At 43.7% G+C, this 20,801-nt stretch overlaps 1 protein-coding gene across 5 annotated transcripts in view; it reads left to right on the top strand.

Moving 5' to 3' along the window:
* The window catches only part of LOC140117898 (inactive dipeptidyl peptidase 10-like), a 100,275-nt gene that overhangs the window by 62,319 nt on the left and 17,155 nt on the right, over positions 1 to 20,801 (top strand). For 2 of the 5 annotated variants that reach the window (XR_011853100.1, XR_011853101.1), the window contains exons 22-24: positions 8,185 to 8,284; positions 9,242 to 9,300; positions 11,917 to 12,016. Coding sequence is in view for 3 of the 5 variants with exons in the window: in XM_072135099.1 (XP_071991200.1) it covers positions 8,185 to 8,284; positions 9,242 to 9,300; positions 11,917 to 11,989; positions 12,077 to 12,195 (351 nt within the window). In the remaining 2 variants the exon portion in view is untranslated. Of the gene's footprint in view, positions 1 to 8,184; positions 8,285 to 9,241; positions 9,301 to 11,916; positions 12,017 to 12,076; positions 13,485 to 20,801 lie in introns of those variants that run through there. The other 3 variants (XM_072135098.1, XM_072135100.1, XM_072135099.1) reach the window with 2 other exon arrangements.

Genomic DNA, 20,801 nt, shown 5'->3' with positions numbered 1-20,801 from the left:
ACTTCCTAAAGAACTATTTTGTTTTATTTCTCCTCTTGCTTCCTGCCTATCCACATGTAAGTAATGAGCCACTTGCTGGCTAACCTCTGTTAGTGTTGGAAGCATATTCTATAGCCAATGGTTTAGGATACCACTTTTTGTTGTAAGTAGTAGTAGTAATATGTGTTATAGGTCTGAAGTATCATGTGGCCTGTTCGTCTTGCTCTTGCTGTTTATGTATATAATGGTGGTGTGTATTTCACTGAGCATGTCTGAAGAAGGGGTCACTCCCCGAAACATCACATGACAAATGTGACGGCACTCTGCTCCATGGAGTAGCCGCACATGTTGCCTCAAGCCCGCGTGCCCGATTGTTCATGAAATGGAAGAAAACGTGATTGTTGACTAATGCACAGATGGGCTGAATATTGGTGATACTTTGCCATTTGAAAACACCTGTATGATTTGTGCTTCTTTATAAATATAAGTAACTTCTATCCATCTTCTTTTTGCTCCCCTGATATGGGTGAATGGAATAGCATAGACATTGGTGGTACATAGAGTGGTACCTGATTCCCATATGTGTCTTGCAGAAATGTTTGCATGCACTTCCATTATTACTGTACTCTCGGACATGTCCAAATAGAATGGAACAAATCTGCTCCTTACAATGAGCATTTTGGTCAGCTCTTTATCCTATCTGGTCGCATAGGGTTAGGGGGGAAATTGAATGCATAGATCGCTGAACGTATTAGTTTGAAGCCCTTTTGCTTCCATCGCTCACTCAATATCTATCTTTTTACCAGATTCCATCTGTGAAATGTCAGTCAGAAGTGTCCTAAATTCTGAGATTTTTCCCAATATGAGAATGACATGTGAGGTTGTGTGTTTTCCCCTGTGCGGCGTAAAATTTGGTACAGTGTACAATCAAATGTGTTTTTTGTCTTTTTCCCAGCAAGATTGCTGAGGCGTTTATTTACAAAAGATTTAATCTGCATATATGGAAATTTATGTCTGGGCAGCAAGTTATACTTTTGTGTGATTTCCTCTAATGTCTGTAGTGGACACATGGTTCCGTGTCATGTAACAGCTGTCCCAGTTTACCTATCCCCTACCTTCTCCATGTTTTTTAAGACAATTTGCTGGCATTACCTGCCGAGAATTCTGGATGTCGCCATAAGGGCTGATGTTTAGAGACTAAATGGGAAAACCCGAAAATACATAATTCTGCTCCAGGGGTCCCTGGGAATCATTCCTCAAAGTATTTTGCCTCGGGGTCCTCATTTAGTACCTATTTTGGCCCATAGCAACCATCTAATATCTTTCTATCCATCTATGTATATCCTATTTATTTCATATCTATATCATATATATCTATCTCATATATATTAATATCATATCTATCTACACTCACCGGCCACTTTATTAGGTACACCATGCTAGTAACGGGTTGGACCCCCTTTTGCCTTCAGAACTGCCTCAATTCTTCGTGGCATAGATTCAACAAGGTGCTGGAAGCTCCTCAGAGATTTTGGTCCATATTGACATGATGGCATCACACAGTTGCCGAAGATTTGTCGGCTGCACATCCATGATGCGAATCTCCCGTTCCCCCACATCCCAAAGATGCTCTATTGGATTGAGATCTGGTGACTGTGGAGGCCATTTGAGTACAGTGAACTCATTGTCATGTTCAAGAAACCAGTCTGAGATGATTCCAGCTTTATGACATGGCGCATTAACCTGCTGAAAGTAGCCATCAGATGTTGGGTACATTGTGGTCATAAAGGGATGGACATGGTCAGCAACAATACTCAGGTAGGCTGTGGCGTTGCAACGATGCTCAATTGGTACCAAGGGGCCCAAGGAGTGCCAAGAAAATATTCCCCACACCATGACACCACCACCACCAGCCTGAACCGTTGATACAAGGCAGGATGGATCCATGCTTTCATGTTGTTGACGCCAAATTCTTACCCTATCATCCGAATGTCGCAGCAGAAATCGAGACTCATCAGACCAGGCAACGTTTTTCCAATCTTCTACTGTCCAATTTTGATGAGCTTGTGCAAATTGTAGCCTCAGTTTCCTGTTCTTAGCTGAAAGGAGTGGCACCTGGTGTGGTCTTCTGCTGCCTTAGCCCATCTGCCTCAAAGTTCGACGTACTGTGCGTTCAGAGATGCTCTTCTGCCTACCTTGGTTGTAACGGGTGGCTATTTGAGTCACTGTTGCCTTTCTATCAGCTCGAACCAATCTGCCCATTCTCCTCTGACCTCTGGCATCAACAAGGCATTTCTGCCCACAGAACTGCCGCACACTGGATGTTTTTTTCTTTTTCGGACCATTCTCTGTAAACCCTAGAGATGGTTGTGCGTGGAAATCCCAGTAAATCAGCAGTTTCTGAAATACTCAGACCAGCCCTTCTGGCACCAACAACCATGTCACCAGTGATTGCCGCCATGTGATTGGCTGATTAGAAATTAAGTGTTAACGAGCAGTTGGACAGGTGTACCTAATAAAGTGGCCGGTGAGTGTATGTATCCCATATCTTTGTATTTATCTACTATCTTTCTATCTACCTATTATCTAGTAATATCTATCTATGTATATCCTATCTATCTATCTATTTATCTATCTATCTATCTGCCTACCTAAGTAAAACTTCAGGACACCACATGAGGGTACAGCTTGAACACTTAGAGAGTCTCCACCTCCTGCTGTGGAGTGTGAGGTGATGGGGGAGGGGGGATTGTTTGTTTACATACAAGTGTAGGGATAGCTGAGGGAGAAAGATAATTTAGGGCTTTTGGCAGCATATTACTGAGTGCTGGGCACTGAGCTATGAGGTAATCAGCTGTGAGCAGGGAGAGGAGAAAGGGCAGGGGGGTGTCTTATTCTTCCTCTCAGCTACTCAGTGAATACAGAATGTGCATAGCAACAGCAATCTAAGAAGTCACTAACAACAGGGGGAAGGCTGCAGAATACAAGAGGAAGGAGCAAGAAATGGATAACTAATCCAATTGCAAAAGGGCTTAAAATTACCTGCCCTACAACTTATCAAAAGTTTTACGTTTACACTTTAAGCAGCAGAGGGAGTGTTTGCAACGGGTACAATAATTTGGAGAAGCTCGTCATTTTTATTAGGTGCACTCATCCCATCAGGTTGAGTGGCAGATTTTCCCACCTTTCCAGTTCCGTGATTATTTTCTTGATCAAGTGTGTAAAGTGAATCTGGTGTTGCTGTTAGTCTCTAACCCGTGGGTCTGAGACAACAGAGATAGAGAGAGGAAAAAACTAAATGGAAGTTAATTTTTGAATTAATAAAACTTGGAGATGCATTACCACTACCACTTGTATTGGGTTGGTATTGGGGTATCACCAACTAAAAGAGACGGTACAAATCAAAAACTGGCACTGCAATAGATGGAACTGTGCAATATTTATAGAATAAAATACATTTATACATATTATTTTATTTATCATAAAATGTTTAAAATAAATAATACAGAATATATAAAATATCTTGCATGGCCCTTGCAAGGAATATAAAAACCTCTTGCCAATATACTTTACTTACAATATAATGCATCATATAAACTACCTCACATTAAAAGAAACCTACCACTTGTAGTGGCAGGTTTCCGATGGCAATACCGAGCACCAGCTCAGGGTGAGCTGGTGCCGGAGCTTATTTTAGTTAGTGTTTTAAACCGCGGTATCGCGGTTTAAAACACTTTTTAAACGTTATAGCCGGCGCAGGCAGGTACGCGCTCGGCGTTTACCGTGCACGCGGCTACATAGGAAGTGAATGAGAGCCGCGTGCACGGTAAGCGCCGAGCGCGTACCTGCCTGCGCCGGCTATAACGTTTAAAAAGTGTTTTAAACCGCGATACCGCGGTACCGCGATACCTACAAGTGGTAGGTTTCCTTTAAACAATGTATCACAGATTGGTACATGTAATTATATAAAAAATTATATATGAAAGATATTCTATTTCTGTATTATTTATTTTAAACATATTATTTTAATAAATGTAATTAATTCTATTAATATTGCACAGTTCCATCTATTGCTGTGCCAGTTTTTTATTTGATTTGTAAGTTACTTTTTGACTAGAAATAATGTTACTCCTCCACCTCCATCTAAATACTGTACCACTGATTTATGAATAGTTTGATGAAAAGATAGGTATGCAGTGACTTACCGGTGATGTCTCCTCTCACTGGAGTCATTCTCCTCTCCTACAATTATTCCCCTTGGTGCCCCCAATCTTTTGGGATTTCCACCTTGTCCCTACCCTTATTGATGCAATGAAGTTCCTTAAGTGGTCCCACACAGCAAGGAAAACCTTGCTAATATCACTTCAGCACAGTGACATCTCATAGTGCCCCACCCTGGGGTCTAGGTGATAAAAAAAAGAATCTACCAATTAAAAACTGTTGTGTTGTGTGTAGACTCTCTGCCTGTGCTACAGATGTCATGCATATATTCCATGCTATACTTCCTTGACTTTACTACAATTACAGTCAAAATGAATTGTGAAGCTCCCAATACCTTCCACCACTGGAGAAAACATACATGTCAGGATGTACAATGCACTCACTGCCGCAGAGCGATTAGGGAATGCTCATTCCATCATATTGACTCTAATTGGCTACAGACCATTAGTTTAATTTACTGGAACTAATGTCAGCTTTGTGTATCTTGTGTGAAGATGAAATATCAAACTCATGTCAATTAGTTATTTATGGGGAATAAAAGACAACTGGCAATGTTCTGAAGCTTTTATTGTTTTTGTATTGTATCATTCATAAATTTTGGTGTTACAGAGAGGGCAATATTTTGTAGGTCACACTGGGCACTGCCCGAAAAAGGACCATTGTCATGGGTGTCCCCGTGATCCATGCCACTGATCGCGGGCACACCTGTTTCCCCATCGGTGCCGCGGTCCCTGCTGCCGCTGCCCCGCTCCCCGGACTCACCGCTCTACGCTCCTGGCTGTGCTCCTGCTTCCCGACTAGGCCGTGCACTCCCGCTTATAGGGCGCGCATGCACCAGCTCTTCAAGATTTAAAGGGCCAGTGTCCACCTGATTGGAGCTCGTTAATCGGGCTCGCCTTTATAATCCGGCACCTCCGTTCTCTCCCTGCCGGATCTTCAGTATCGTTTCCTGTTAAGTGGAAGCCCTCCAGCGTTCCCTGTGCCTTCCAGGATTCCTGTCTAGCACAATCTTCAGTCCGTGCCAGTGTTACCAGTGTTCCTCTGTGTTTCCTGCTGTCATCTCAGGTTTGGACTGTTGCCTGCATTTTCTGCCGTACTACCTTGGCTGCCACCCCGGGCCTAGTTGCACCCGCGGAACGACCTGGTGGCATCCCGCCACAGAAAGATCATCCCGCTTTGCGGTGGGCTCTGGCGAAGACCAGGGGCCACTTAGACTCCAGCCCCGGGTTGCGGCTAGCTCCATCACCTCCATTGAGGGCTTTAATATTTATTTTGTGCTGAGTTGTTCACTTTGTTGAAGTCATACTTCTATTTGCAGGCTTTGTGGGGATAAGGGCTCTTTGAGAGCTTGGCAGGTTTTAGTGGCAGTAGGGAGGATATGCAAGATATAGGGACACATAAGGATTACAGTATTTTTCGGACTATAAGGCGCACCGGAGTATAAGGCGCACCATCACTATATGCCTGCTGAAATGCCTAGGTTCATATATAAGGCGCACTATACTATAAGGCGCACCTTTGATTTCTGAGAAAATCTAAGGATTTTTTGTGCGCCTTATAGTCTGAAAAATATGGTAATCTTCATATGTTGTTGGATCTGTCGCTCAGTAGGCAGGAAGGTTGGAAGCATTAAGAACATATTCCCTGCCAAAGGTTAACACAGCAGGCAAGAGTGAGGTGCAGGGTGTGTGCTGGTTGTTGAGTACCCAAGACCCAAATTAAGAGCCAGGGTCTGGTCAGAGAATAAGACTATAACCTCCTTACTGAAACGTGTGACAATATCCTAACCCATCATGTAAGTTTTAACATGGTGGTGATATACGTCGATGAATAGACAAATGGAACCTTTGTAGTGTAGTTATACTATCTGTCTACTGGGAACAATTCTCATAAGTGAAGGTTCTAGTTTGTGCCTCTTACAAAAGTTGAAGACTGAAGCCGTGTTACAATGACATTGATATAATCCCTGACTCCTGTGATGATGTGTGAGGTACACAGCCTAGACATAAAGACATCCGTCCCATGGGGCACAATCATCCAATATCAATTGAAGCAATGAACTTTGTCAATAGATCACAAAATACCACCCCAGGTACACTTGCTGCCTGTGTGTCTAGCTGTCAAATAATAATTTCATTGTGTTATGGCTGAGTTGTTCTTCGAATCAATATCCATTGATTACTTCCCCCCCTCAAGTTATAAAACATGTCTTTGTTCTCTGCTGGTCTTGGCTAGAACACTCAATAACATTATTCACAGGGTAGAAGCAGGAAGATGAACAATGCAGTTCTTTTCAGCTTTTGAATTAGGGAAATAATAGTTTTGTGTAAAGATCAGGAATACATGATGTCATTTATTGGTATTATGATTTACAGATAATGAGGGGAGGAAGAACTTTTTTTGTGTGAAGGAAAGTAGTGTTTAATTGTACTTTAACTACTGTGGATTTAATGATTACTGCTGCAATGTAGAGTTTATTCAGAGCTACATGTGTCTACACTCCCTAACATGTTAAAATAGTGATGGGGCTTTAGCCCTAAACAAGCCATAAACTCCCAAGTTGGGAAAACTTCGACCCTTTATTGACCAGTTTATAAATATGTAGTCATGTATATGAAAGAGGCTTTGCCATTTAAGAGTGCTTCCATTGTAATAGTTATTATTATGGTGGAAGCCTAAAGCCACAATTGTGCTGCTAATGACACTTATTCCTCATCAACAGGATTGAGAATTAAGTGTGTGACCATCCACTGGGGTCCACTGTCATTCTTGGCCAGAATCCCATTCACTTCCATGGAATGTCCAGGAAAGCTGTTTCAGAGGATTTTCCAGTTACAAGTTACACATGTATAGCTGCACACATGAGCACTTGTGGGCCCCCATTTTTGGATCAATTGGGGTTCCAGCTGTCAGTTTGGACATTTATTCATTTTAAGGGAAAAAAGTATGTAGTGCCACAGAGTACTGGTTTCCTCAATCAATCATTGTATTACCTATTAAAAAATTCTGGAGCTGTTTCCTAAAACAGTGGGGGAAATGGCATGAAACTGTGCAAAATGTTAGACTGCACCCATTTTTCACAGTGTCTCATTCTGGGTAGTAAATCGACTGAATTTGCGAAAGAGTGACTTTTCATGTATCCTTTCAGGTTTCCAGACATGTTTCTCTGCTAGGATCCTCCGCTTTCCCCCCAGGGGAGAGAGAATAAGCTATGCTATTAATGGAAATGAAAGGGGGTCTGGCGGGCGGAATACTATCTTCATGGTTATGCTTCTCAGCATAGAATTGACCTCTTGCACTTTATATAAGATTGCTTTGTTTGATACCGAATGCCTCAATACTTCGCCAGTTATATTATAGAACTAGGGAGGAGTGGACCAAGAGGGTTTTGGACAGAGCTTTTGATACATGGGCCCTGCATGGTTCCTGTACAAGTATCATTTGAATAAAAGTATCTGCACATTATATTGGTGAGTGCTCCTTTGCTATTTCTTGCTTGGAACAATATGGACTGATTTTCTGGCTGAGCACTGCTTTCTATGTGATTGGAAGTAACTCTAGGTTCCTGCTTTCCCATGACATCACGTTGCTTCTGATGTATCTGGATGGTGCCGAGAGTGCTTTTTACTGCTGATCACTATATTGGGCCTTGCTTATTATGTTATAGGATGTGGGTAAGAAAACATTAGAGAATGGAGGGTCATGGGATCTGCAATCTAGAATAATGTGTAGAGAAATACCCATTTTTGTATCATTGAAAGAACCGTTACGCCTTTAATTTGCCCCCATCTCCTATGTGCCCTCACCACTTGGTTAGGTGTCCCAAATGTGGCCAGAGCCATCCTCTTCTATGGTTTGTGGTCCTGCTTGGCACCCATGTTAGTTTATGTAAAATAAAAGTCTTACAAAGTAGGAAAGTCAACAGATTATTTTCATATTGTTCACACAAAAGGCAAACTTAATTAATGAATCTTTGCTTTTCAGGCTTATGGTGGGTTTTTGACCCTGAAGTTGCTTTCACTACCTGAAGAGCTATTTGCTTGTGGCGTAGCAGTTGCTCCTATCACAAGTTTTCACTTACACTGTAAGTATCTATTGCATTAGTATGTGTCTTATGTACAGACAGCATATGCATCCAGTATTTAGAGATTCTGAGCCTGAGAGTCCATGGACAAAGCAGAACAATCTCTATTCAGGTCTGATTTGACGAACAATTCAACTACAAATCATTGGGGGGATTTTACTAAGGTCTGTACATGCAGAAATCAAAAAGTTATGGATCTATGCAGAAGTGGATTGTAATGTGGATACAGAAACACAAAAGGGCTGTCATTAAGGGCTTACGCACCACTTGTATATAATGCATTTTAAAATCAATCTCTTCTATCACACATCATTAGGGTGTGGTCACACTTAGAAAAGTAATTAATGTAATAGAAATGTAATAGAATGAAATGTAACAGAAATGTAATTAGAAACGGAATCAAAGAGCATGGGGCTTTCCACAGCCCGATTGCATATGCATTTCTATACAAATGTGTGTGATTGGTAGCCAGCACCCGGTGTCTTGCATTAATTTATTTATTTATATTCAACTGTAATTTTTATTAATTTTTAAACAAAATGACAAAATAGAAAGAGGAAAAAGAATCTCCAGTATCTTGTGGCTCACGTAGGAACCTATTATTAGTGATTACAAAGTGCTTTAAGACATAGATTAACTCTGCATACTACAGTAATCTTACATTTAAAAAATACAAGACACCGGGTGCTGGTTAAAGATCACAGGCATTTCCACAAATGTGATCGAGCCGTGGTAGGTCCATGTGATCACACCCTCATGATGTGTGATAGTTTGGTTTGTTGGGGCCTTCCCTCCACCAGTTTCCCCTACTTTATGACCATACCGAGTATGTAGTCAGGTATGTGCACAGCTGATCCATTTTAATTTTATAGAGTCTCTGGACACAGCCAATTTTATCTCACTTAAAGCAACAATCACTTAATGACCTAATATTATTGTTTTATTTCTATAATACAGCGGCAGTCCTTTCAGAGCGTTACCTGGGAATGCCGTCACAAGAGGGTTCAGCTTACATGGTATGTTTGCCAATATCTGTGGGATTGGATTATATTTTATTTTCACTCAATAAAACTACATAGTGAAGGATATATAAAACCTGGACTGTGGTCAATATCTCCCCAACGCGCGTTTCGCGTTGTTGTCGCTTCCTCAGGGGGAATATAGCTTATTCAACTCCTCTCACTATTTAAAGGACACCTGTCATCAGGTCTGTGTCACTAGTCCTGTCACCTCTACCTGTTGGAGTAGCTTACAAGGATCCCATCCCAGCCTTTATCTAGTTATTTCATACATTAATCATTATAAAATCATCATTTCTTTATTATGTAAATGAGGCTGGTCACATGGTCAGAGGCAGTGATGTCACCCCTGTTACCCCTCCCCTCTCCTCCCCCTGCTCATGTCTGTGTGTAATGTATAGTAAAGTATTGCTAGTGTGAGTGCTGTACCTGCTGACATGCTGCATCCTCCAATATACAGGTGAGGGACATAGACATCAGCTACACATGAATCTGACATGTTCTGCTATACATATGGCTGCCTGGAGCTGCTGTATCTCTCCTATACACACACACAGGCTGCAGGGGGCGTGGCCACCAGCACCAGGAAGCACATCATTATACAGCCTCACACCATTATACAGGCTGTCAGTCAAGCACTGGGGGTGTGGCTGTGCCTCCCACTCATGAATAGAGTGGACAGCTTGAATATGCTAATGCTTCATTGGACATTTCACAGGTCATTTGCATACAGCTTTAGGACCTCATTGCTTAGGTTTACAGGCATGTAGAGGGACAATGAAGGGATAGAGGCAATGCTCTCTAATGGCAGTTTATGAAAATATATTTAGTTTAGGGGGTTATTTTGCATGACGGGTTCTCTTTAAGCAAAATGTGGCTCAGAACTCCTCCTATCAATCTATATCTCAACCAATAGGTACACATTAAATCATGTCTGCCCCACTTCCGGGGCCGGGATCTCGCCACAGGGGCGTGTCTCAGCTTGGTTACCATCTGCCCCACTTCCGGGTCATTTATACAAAGGTCGCATGTACATCCCCGCAGACGGCCATGTGAAAGTGCTCTAATGTTGTTTTATTAAAATACAGGTAGACTAAGTGTCAGTGTGGACTGATGAGAAACACTCCTAAACAAATAAACATTTTAAAAACTGATTAAACCTAGACCCCATGGGTCCCCCATATCCATAGAGGATATATATTTAGACCAGATAAATCTTACAAATGAAAAAAATGATAAAAAAAATTGAAAAATCTGGTCCTTTAAGGGTATGGACTCACCTAATGGGGAGGTTATAGTGAAGAAAAGTAGCACTGTTCTTCCAAACTGCACGCTTAGGTGAGAGAGAGGACAAGGAAAAAAAGTGCTAATGATGTGATAACGTATGGGTCAGAATATGAGTGACAGGTTTAGAGGTGCTCAGCATTTGTAGTTGTGCTATGAAATAGGCACAACTCTACTGAGAGCTTTTGTCATCAAATATTATCTGGTGCTGCCTCAGGACCACCTGAACAAGATCATTGGGGTGGAGAATCAAAGGGTGGTCTGATCATTTGGTGATCATGTAATGAATGAAAACAGATGTTGGAGAAATAATGGATATTCCATTAGGAGTCTTAAAAACACAATGGGGCAGATTTACTTACCCGGTCCATTCGCGATCCAGCGGCGCGTTCTCTCGGGTCCAGCCGGGATTCACTGAGGTAGTTCCTCCGACGTCCACCAGGTGGCGCTGCTGCGCTGAAGTCCGCTGAAATGCACTCAATTACACCGGCCTATTCCTGGTGAAGGTAAGTGCAAGCTCCGCAACACTTTTTGTTTTTTAAATGCAGCGGTTTTTCCGAATCCGTCGGGTTTTTGTTCGGCCACATCCCCCGATTTCCGTTGCGTGTATGCCAGCACCGATGCGCCACAATCCGATCGAGTGCGCCAAAATCCCGGGGCAATACAGGGAAAATCGGTGCAAAACGGAAATGTTCGGGTAACACGTCGGGAAAACACGAATTGGGCCCTTAGTAAATGACCCCCAATGTGTTTCAGGTTATGGGTCCCCTTTTTCAAGTGTAAACATAAGACTGCTCTTACAACTTCATAAAAATCATGCCCACTCTGCCCGGCTCTTAGCAACGTGCAGCATCACATATCCATTATTTCTCCACCATCCGTGTCCATTTATTACATATGAGTGCACCAATCCATCAGACCACCTTTCGATAAACGATTGTACGTAGTACACGTAAAATGGTGTTTGTTGTGGTGCCATTTTGTTCTGTTGTAATCCTGTCTGATGTAAATGGTGAAACTTTTGCACATAAAAACCTTCAGGATCAAGAAGTATCAGTCTACTATTATTAAATATAGACAGTTACAATGACAATATTTTAAACATTCCACCAAAAATGCATAATACAACAATTTTAACATAAAAATATGATTTCAAAATATGTAATTTTTTTGTTGGAACATTGCCTTCAAGAACATATATGTCACTACAAAATATGTATTTTTGATGATAATATTTCCATGTATGTATGAAGTTCATTTTGGTTTCCTGTTAGAATGACTCCTTATAGCATACTGCATTCCATCATCCTTCTCTTCATGTCTCGCTAGGTGGCTTCTGTATTGAATAACATCCAGAAGCTGCGCGATCAGCGATTTCTACTGGTCCATGGAACTGCAGATGGTGAGACACCCTCCATGGAATGAACAGGTGCATGTTGGTCCACTTCATTTGAAATGCATTCTAATACTCAGCATGTGTTTCTTGTAGAACAGGACTGCCCATACATTAGGAATACTGATCCATGCCATTTATATTGGGCAATCAAGTATATACAAAGCATTGGCATCTGGCTGGCTGTTGCGGGCTACTGCATATTTTGGAAATAACCCCTCTGGTATGCATGATGGATGGCAAAAGCCTGTTCGAGAGACTAGAACGCTTTCAAGCTAAACAATAAGCATCACATTGTAAAACTAATGCATGTGCTTTACAGTCTAGATAATAAAGGTGCTGGTAGATCACTTAGCTATTTCTACAATTCTGTGATGATCATATTTCATATAAACTAAAGGGCTCCTGTTAAAGACACATCTACATCATACCTACCTTATAGACATTCTCCCGCTATGAGGCTGGACATGAAAGGATGCACTTCTCTAAGTGCACTTCACAAGTTGACGGTGCAGCAAAATGCTAATGTGCAGGGGCGCAACTTAAGGGTGTGCAGAGGGTGCGGTCGCAACCGGGCCCAAGAGGTTTGGGGGCTCATACGGTGTCAACTTCCCATATGAGAAGACTAGTAATATATACCATACATTATAGTCAGGGGCCTTGCACAGACATTGCACTGGGGCCCACCAGCTTCAAGTTACGCCACTTGTAATGGGCATACACATAAACATATGATCTCACAGCAGTCGGCCACAGATTTTCTGAAGAAAGGAATGATTATGATGAAGGGCAATCCACTTGCATTGCCTCTAGTTTAGTTGAGTTTACATGTGATTTTAATGCTGTATCCCCCCCTACAGTAGCTGTGGGGGGTTACAAAAGCTAAGTCCATGGAGCCAATACAAACAGTTAGTTTTTTTTTGTGACCAACTTTTAATGGATAAGGAATGAAATGTGACCACAGTTGCATTTCGTTGGCTGCCCATGTGGTATATTTAACATATTTCTACAACTGAAAGTGCAACTATATAGCAGGGGATGTAATGTCTGGCTCTTCTTATTACTTCTGCTATAATAAATGTAAATATATACATATCTTTAGTTTATTTCTTTTATAAATAAAAATAATATCCCTATCCATATAAGACTTTCACAAACATATAATCAGAGTGCTAATGCTATATTATACTTCGGTATTGATGCTCATAAAATCTACTGTAGGTTTTGCATATAGCCTGCCTTTCCATTACAAATTGTTTTCTATTCCAGACTTTAATTAGTGAAATAGTACAATAATGAACAGTGGCGTAACTATAGTTCACCGTTTCCCTATGGGGACCCCAACCAACCTAAATCTAGTAATCTAGTTCACCCCTGCCTCAAAGTTTAATGCCATAATCAGAAGATGTCCCCCTTGTAAAGCTAGTGCCTTTATTTTGCCCCTATTTTTAGAGCCACCTTATTAAATGCCCCTTTTTAGTAACTGGCTAATTTTCACCCCCTTGTTAGTTAATGGCCCCCCCACCTTAGTGATGAGCCCCCTTATTTTCTTGCCCTTTTTAATAAGTAAGCCTTATTTTGTCTCCATTCTTAATAAATGCCCAATTTTTTTATAATTGCCTCCTTTTTCTGCCCTATCCTATTAGGTGCCCTTTTTTTAATTATTGCAATGCAAAAAAAGAGTACTCACCAGGACCCTCCACAAGTGGCCAGCCAACATGATCTCCTCCCACTATGCACAGCCGCGCACAGGATGTAAGTTTATAAGATGACATTGCATTGCCGCCATTGGGACACTTCCATCCTGTGTGCTGCTGTGCATAGTAGTAGAGCAGGGAGTGTATGACTCTTGGCGCTGCCACTGCTTTCAGCTACATCAGAGTAGACACTGATAAAGTTGAAAATGCACCAAGGGGCTGAGAGCTATCGGGTAGATGCTGTCGTCATTCAATGATGACAGTGAAAGACCCTTCTACTGCGACACTACACCCCAAGTAGTGTTATACTGGCATTGGGGCCCTCGGCTTTAACATTTCAGTGTAACAAACCAAAATCCAGTTCTGATAATAGTCTAATAGATATTCAATATAAAATATTTCAGAAGTTTTTTGGTATGCATTAAAAAACACTTAAAAAGCACAGAAGGTACAATGTGCATGTATACCAAAGCCTCAATACAATAATGGTGGCTAAAACTCATCCCGCTGCAACCCAGGTCTGGGCTAACAATAACACACTGACAACAAATTAATAATTAATACAGATCCTTAGAAAAATGTGCAAAACATGTAAAGTATCACCATGCTGTGTGATGCTGTGAGAGACTACTCACTGCATGGGGCAGAGGCTCTTACACTGAATTGTAACAGCCATGGGCCCTGTCTACTTCGGGTCACAATCGCACCTCCTGCGACCACATCTATTACCTTAGATAAACTTTACCACCAAAATCCCTTAAAACAATGTTTCATATGATCTATCCTGGATGCAGCTACATGTACTAACATCTCAGTCTCCTCTGCCTCTAGGCAAGAGCCTATTGATAAAAGACTGGTTAACTAAATAATGCATTGTTTTCCATTACGTTCCATGTTACTACTAGTATAAGTGTTTTCCAGGTTCTCCAGAAAATTAAAAATTGAAAATAACTATATAGAGTTCTAATTAAAAGGAAAGCTTTGTGTGTCAATAAACATTAAGACTTTCCATACATCTCCATTTATTACCTGTAATAAGGAAGATCTTTACAGTTAACAGAAAGTATCAAACCAATAGCAAAATCCAAATCTTTCAACCACTAATATTAGTAATTATTATAACATCCATCCCTTTAACCACCATAGGGGACCCCATATACTCTGTGGAGTGTCCAAAAAGAATACTGAATCAGTGCTCAACACTGGACTGTATACTAGTTTTATTAGTGCTTTAAAAAGGTGTACATCTGTAGAATATATAACATGGTGTATTATAAACACCATACTATACTGGTGGCTTGTTTGATTGTTACACTTAATAGACCATTATGACTAGAGATGAGCGAACATACTCGTCCGAGCTTGATGCTCGATCGAGCATTAGCGTACTCGTAACTGCTCGTTGCTCGGACGAGTATTTCGCCGCTCGAGAAAATGGCAGCTCCCGCCGTTTTGCTTTTTGGCGGCCAGAAACAGAGCCAATCACAAGCCAGGAGACTCTGCACTCCACCCAGCATGACGTGGTACCCTTACACGTAGATAGCAGTGGTTGGCTGGCCAGATCAGGTGACCCTGGGATAGACTAGCCGCTGCCCGCGCTGCTCGGATCATTTTCTGTCTGGATGCCGCTAGGGAGAGAGCTGCTGCTGCTCAGGGAAAGCGTTAGGGTGTTCTATTAGCTTACTGTTAGGCAGGAGTGATTCTAAAAGAACCCAACAGCCCTTCTTAGGGCTACAATAACGTTATAATTTTTTTTTTTTTTTATTTGCAGCTAGTACCATATTGTGAGGAATTAGCAGGGGGACTTGCTACCGTTGTGTTTAGCTCTTAGTGACACACATATCCACCTCAAACACCAAAGTGGGAAAATTTATTAGGGGTTTGAGTAGAATTAGGCACAGTCTGCCAGTTTCTTTTTATTTTACGTTTATTTTTTTCATAACTCAGCGTCATCTCATCTGGCATAGTAGTGTGCTGTAATACTTGGCTAGAAAATAGCCATAGGAGAATACAAACGTCTTAATTACGCCTACAGTAGCGTTATATATATTTGATTTCTGGTTGATCTGCTGGTGGCTGTACTTGCTGCAGTGCATCTACTATCAAATTGGGAGCAATTTGGAGTCAGACTTGCGACCACTGTGTTTTAGTGACGCACATATCCATCGCAAAGACCGAAGTGGGAAAATTTATTAGGGCCCGGGGTTGTATTTCAATTAGGCACAGTCTGCCAGTTTCTTTTTATTTTACGTTTATTTTTTTCATAACTCAGCGTCATCTCATCTGGCATAGTAGTGTGCTGTAATACTTGGCTAGAAAATAGCCATAGGAGAATACAAACGTCTTAATTACGCCTACAGTAGCGTTATATATATTTGATTTCTGGTTGATCTGCTGGTGGCTGTACTTGCTGCAGTGCATCTACTATCAAATTGGGAGCAATTTGGAGTCAGACTTGCGACCACTGTGTTTTAGTGACGCACATATCCATCGCAAAGACCGAAGTGGGAAAATTTATTAGGGCCCGGGGTTGTATTTCAATTAGGCACAGTCTGCCAGTTTCTTTTTATTTTACGTTTATTTTTTTCATAACTCAGCGTCATCTCATCTGGCATAGTAGTGTGCTGTAATACTTGGCTAGAAAATAGCCATAGGAGAATACAAACGTCTTAATTACGCCTACAGTAGCGTTATATATATTTGATTTCTGGTTGATCTGCTGGTGGCTGTACTTGCTGCAGTGCATCTACTATCAAATTGGGAGCAATTTGGAGTCAGACTTGCGACCACTGTGTTTTAGTGACGCACATATCCATCGCAAAGACCGAAGTGGGAAAATTTATTAGGGCCCGGGGTTGTATTTCAATTAGGCACAGTCTGCCAGTTTCTTTTTATTTTACGTTTATTTTTTTCATAACTCAGCGTCATCTCATCTGGCATAGTAGTGTGCTGTAATACTTGGCTAGAAAATAGCCATAGGAGAATACAAACGTCTTAATTACGCCTACAGTAGCGTTATATATATTTGATTTCTGGTTGATCTGCTGGTGGCTGTACTTGCTGCAGTGCATCTACTATCAAATTGGGAGCAATTTGGAGTCAGACTTGCGACCACTGTGTTTTAGTGACGCACATATCCATCGCAAAGACCGAAGTGGGAAAATTTATTAGGGCCCGGGGTTGTATTTCAACTAGGCACAGTCTGCCATTTCCTTTTTTATTTTACGTTTATTTTTTTCATAACTCAGCGTCATCTCATCTGGCATAGTAGTGTGCTGTAATACTTGGCTAGAAAATAGCCATAGCAATAGGATAGCATCGTTTGGTTTTAAAAACTAAAAAACACAAAAAAAAAAAAAAAAAAAAAACAAGTTATAACTCTCATTTTCAAAATGTTTAACCCGAGGGCTAGGGGTAGAGGACGAGGGCGGGGACGTGGGCGTCCAACTACTGCAGGGGTCAGAGGCCGTGGTCCTGGGCGGGGTGAGACACCACCTGCTTATGAGGGAGCAGGGGAACGCCGCAGAGCTACACTCCCTAGGTTCATGTCTGAAGTTACTGGGAATCGTGGTAGAGCACTGTTGAGGCCAGAACAGTGCGAACAGGTGATGTCGTGGATTGCCGACAATGCTTCGAGCAATTTGTCCACCAGTCAGTCTTCCACGCAGTCCACCCATGTCACCGAAATCGGCACTCCTCCAGCTCCTGCACCTCAGCCTCCTCCCCCCCAGTCTGCCCCCTCCCAGCAAAATTTGCCATTTGAACCGGCATACTCTGAGGAACTGTTTTCTGGACCCTTCCCACAGTCACAAACCACTTGTCCGGTTGCTGATGAGCAATTTTCCGATGCCCAGGTTTTCCACCAGTCGCAGTCTGTGGGTGATGATGACCTTGTTGACGTAGTGGAAGAAGTGTGTAAAGAGGTGTCCGACGATGAGGAGACACGGTTGTCAGACAGTGGGGATGTTGTTGTCAGGGCAGGAAGTCCGAGGGGGGAGCAGACTGAGGGATCGGAGGATGATGAGGTGACAGACCCAAGCTGGGTTGAGAGGCCGGGTGAACACAGTGCTTCTGAGACGGAGGAGAGTCCTCGACCAGAACAGGTTGGAAGAGGCAGTGGTGGGGCCAGACGGAGAGGCAGGGCCAGAGCTGGTGCATCAGCGCCAAATGTGTCAACTAGTGAAGCTCCCGTGGCGAGGGCTCCTGCGGCGAGGGCTAGATTTTCAGAAGTCTGGAGGTTCTTTAAGGAAACACCGGATGACCGACGGACTGTGGTGTGCCACATTTGCCAAACCAGGATCAGCAGGGGTTCCACCACTACTAGCTTAACTACCACCAGTATGCGCAGGCATATGAATGCTAAACACCCCACTCAGTGGCAACAAGCGCGTTCACCTCCGGCCGTGCACACCACTGCTCCTTCCCCTGTGTCAGCTGATAGTCAGCCCCCTGCCCAGGACCCTGCCACAAAAACCCCATCGTCACCTCCACGATCCTCCACAGCATCCACCAGCGTTCAGCTCTCCATACCCCAGACGCTGGAGCGGAAACGCAAATATAGTGCAACCCACCCGCACGCCCAAGCCCTTAATGTGCACATCTCCAGATTGCTAAGCCTGGAGATGCTGCCCTATAGGCTAGTAGAGACCGAGGCCTTTCGCAGCCTCATGGCGACGGCCGCCCCTCGGTATTCGGTCCCCAGCCGCCACTACTTTTCCCGATGTGCCGTCCCAGCCCTGCACCAGCACGTGTCAGACAACATAATCCGTGCCCTGACCAACGCCGTTTCTGACAAGGTCCACCTGACCACGGACACGTGGACGAGTGCTGCCGGGCAGGGCCACTATATATCTCTGACGGCACATTGGGTTAACTTGGTGGAGGCTGGGACCGAGTGTGACCCTGCGGCTGGTCATATACTGCCGACGCCGAGGATTGCGGGGCCTACCTCGGTCCAGGTGTTTGAGGCCTACTATGCCTCCTCCTCCTCCCACCCCTCCTCCACCTCCTCCTCCGAACGACCATCCGTGGGCATGGCGCCATCAGTCGGTAGCTCTAGGCACAGCAGCAGTGCCGTCGCTAAGCGACAGCAGGCGGTGCTCAAACTGCTGAGCCTAGGCGATAAAAGGCACACCGCCCAAGAACTATTACAGGGCATCACGGCGCAGACTGATCTGTGGCTGGCACCGCTGAACCTGAAGCCAGGCATGGTTGTGTGTGACAACGGCCGTAACCTGGTGGCGGCTCTGCAACTCGGCAGACTGACACATGTGCCATGCCTGGCCCATGTGTTAAATCTGATAGTTCAGCGTTTCCTCAAGACATACCCCAATCTGTCTGATTTGCTCACGAAGGTGCGCCGCATCTGTGCGCATTTCAGGAAGTCCAGCACAGATGCTGCCGCTCTCAGGGCAGCGCAGCGCCGCCTCCAACTGCCCGCTCACCGACTGTTGTGCGACGTGCCCACGAGGTGGAATTCAACACTGACCATGTTATCCAGAGTTTACCAGCAGCGCCGAGCGATTGTAGACTGCCAGATGTCAACTTCCACCAGAACTGGTAGTCAGGTCAGTCAGCTTCCTCAAGTCTACAATGAGGAGTGGACGTGGATGTCTGATATCTGTCAGGTGCTGAGTAACTTTGAGGAGTCAACACAGATGGTCAGTGGCGATGCCGCCATCATCAGCCTCACCATCCCGCTGCTTGGTCTGTTGAAAAACTCTCTGGTCAGCATGAAGTCGGAAGCTTTGCGCTCCTCACAAGAGACAGGGGAAGAAGATTCCCTTGTTGATAGCCAAAGCACCCTTAGGTCTGTTTCTCAGCGCATATCGGAGGAGGTGGAGGTGGAGGAGGATGAGGAGGAAGAGGAGGAGAATGTTGGCGAGACACAAGAGGGGACCATTGTTGAGTCCTACACTGTTGAGCGTGTATGGGCAGAAGAAGAGGAGTTGGAGGAGTTGGAGGAGGAGGAAATGGACAGTCAGGCCAGTGAGGGGAGTGAATTCTTACGCGTTGGTACTCTGGCGCATATGGCAGATTTCATGCTAGGCTGCCTATCCCGTGACCCTCGCGTTCAAAGAATTTATTCCAGCACCGATTACTGGGTGTTCACTCTCCTGGACCCACGGTACAAGCAAAATCTTTCCACTCTCATCCCTGGAGAGGAAAGGAGTGTGAGAATGCATGAATACCAGCAGGCCCTGGTGCACAAGCTGAAACAGTATTTCCCTTCTGACAGCGCTAGCGGCAGAGTGCGTAGTTCTGCGGGACAAGTAGCGAGGGAGAGTAGGCGAGCAGGCAGCTTGTCCAGCACTGGCAAGGGTACGCTTTACAAGGCTTTTGCCAGCTTTATGTCACCCCAGCAAGACACTGTCACCTGTCCCCAGTCTCGGCAGAGTAGGGCTGATCTTTACAGAAAGATGGTGAGGGAGTACGTAGCTGACCATACCATCGTCCTAAATGATCACACAGCTCCCTACAACTACTGGGTTTCAAAGCTGGACATGTGGCACGAACTGGCGCTCTACGCCTTGGAGGTTCTTGCCTGCCCTGCCGCTAGCGTCTTGTCAGAGCGGGTTTTCAGTGCAGCTGGTGGCATCATCACCGATAAGCGTACACGCCTGTCGACTGACAGCGCTGACAGGCTGACGCTTATCAAGATGAATAAAGCATGGATTTCTCCTAATTTCAAATCTCCAGCAGGTGAAGGAAGCTCAACCTGAATAATTTATCCACTCCTCCTCCTCCTCATTTTCCTCCTTCTCCTCCTCTTTCTACAGTAAAGCAGAGGAAACTGGCTGTTTTTTGACAGGGCCCACTGGCTCTAGGTATAGTACTTTATGCATTTAATTTTTCTGGAGGGCCACCGACACGGTCCTCTGTTTTAAACAATTTTTGGGAGTGCCACATACAGGCACTCAATCTATTCAATTTTTCTGGAGGGCCACCTTTCCGGTCCTCTGTTTTAAACAATTTTTTGGGACTGCCACATACAGGCACTCAATCTATTCCATTTTTCTGGAGGGCCACCTACCTGCTCCTCTGGTTTAAAAACTTTTTTGGACTGCCACATACAGGCACTCAATCTATTCCATTTTTCTGGAGGGCCACCTACCTGCTCCTCT

This window comes from Engystomops pustulosus, chromosome 2 (assembly GCF_040894005.1).
Source record: "Engystomops pustulosus chromosome 2, aEngPut4.maternal, whole genome shotgun sequence".
In the NCBI taxonomy this organism is placed as follows: domain Eukaryota; kingdom Metazoa; phylum Chordata; class Amphibia; order Anura; family Leptodactylidae; genus Engystomops; species Engystomops pustulosus.
This window is presented reverse-complemented; position numbering and strand designations above follow the sequence as displayed.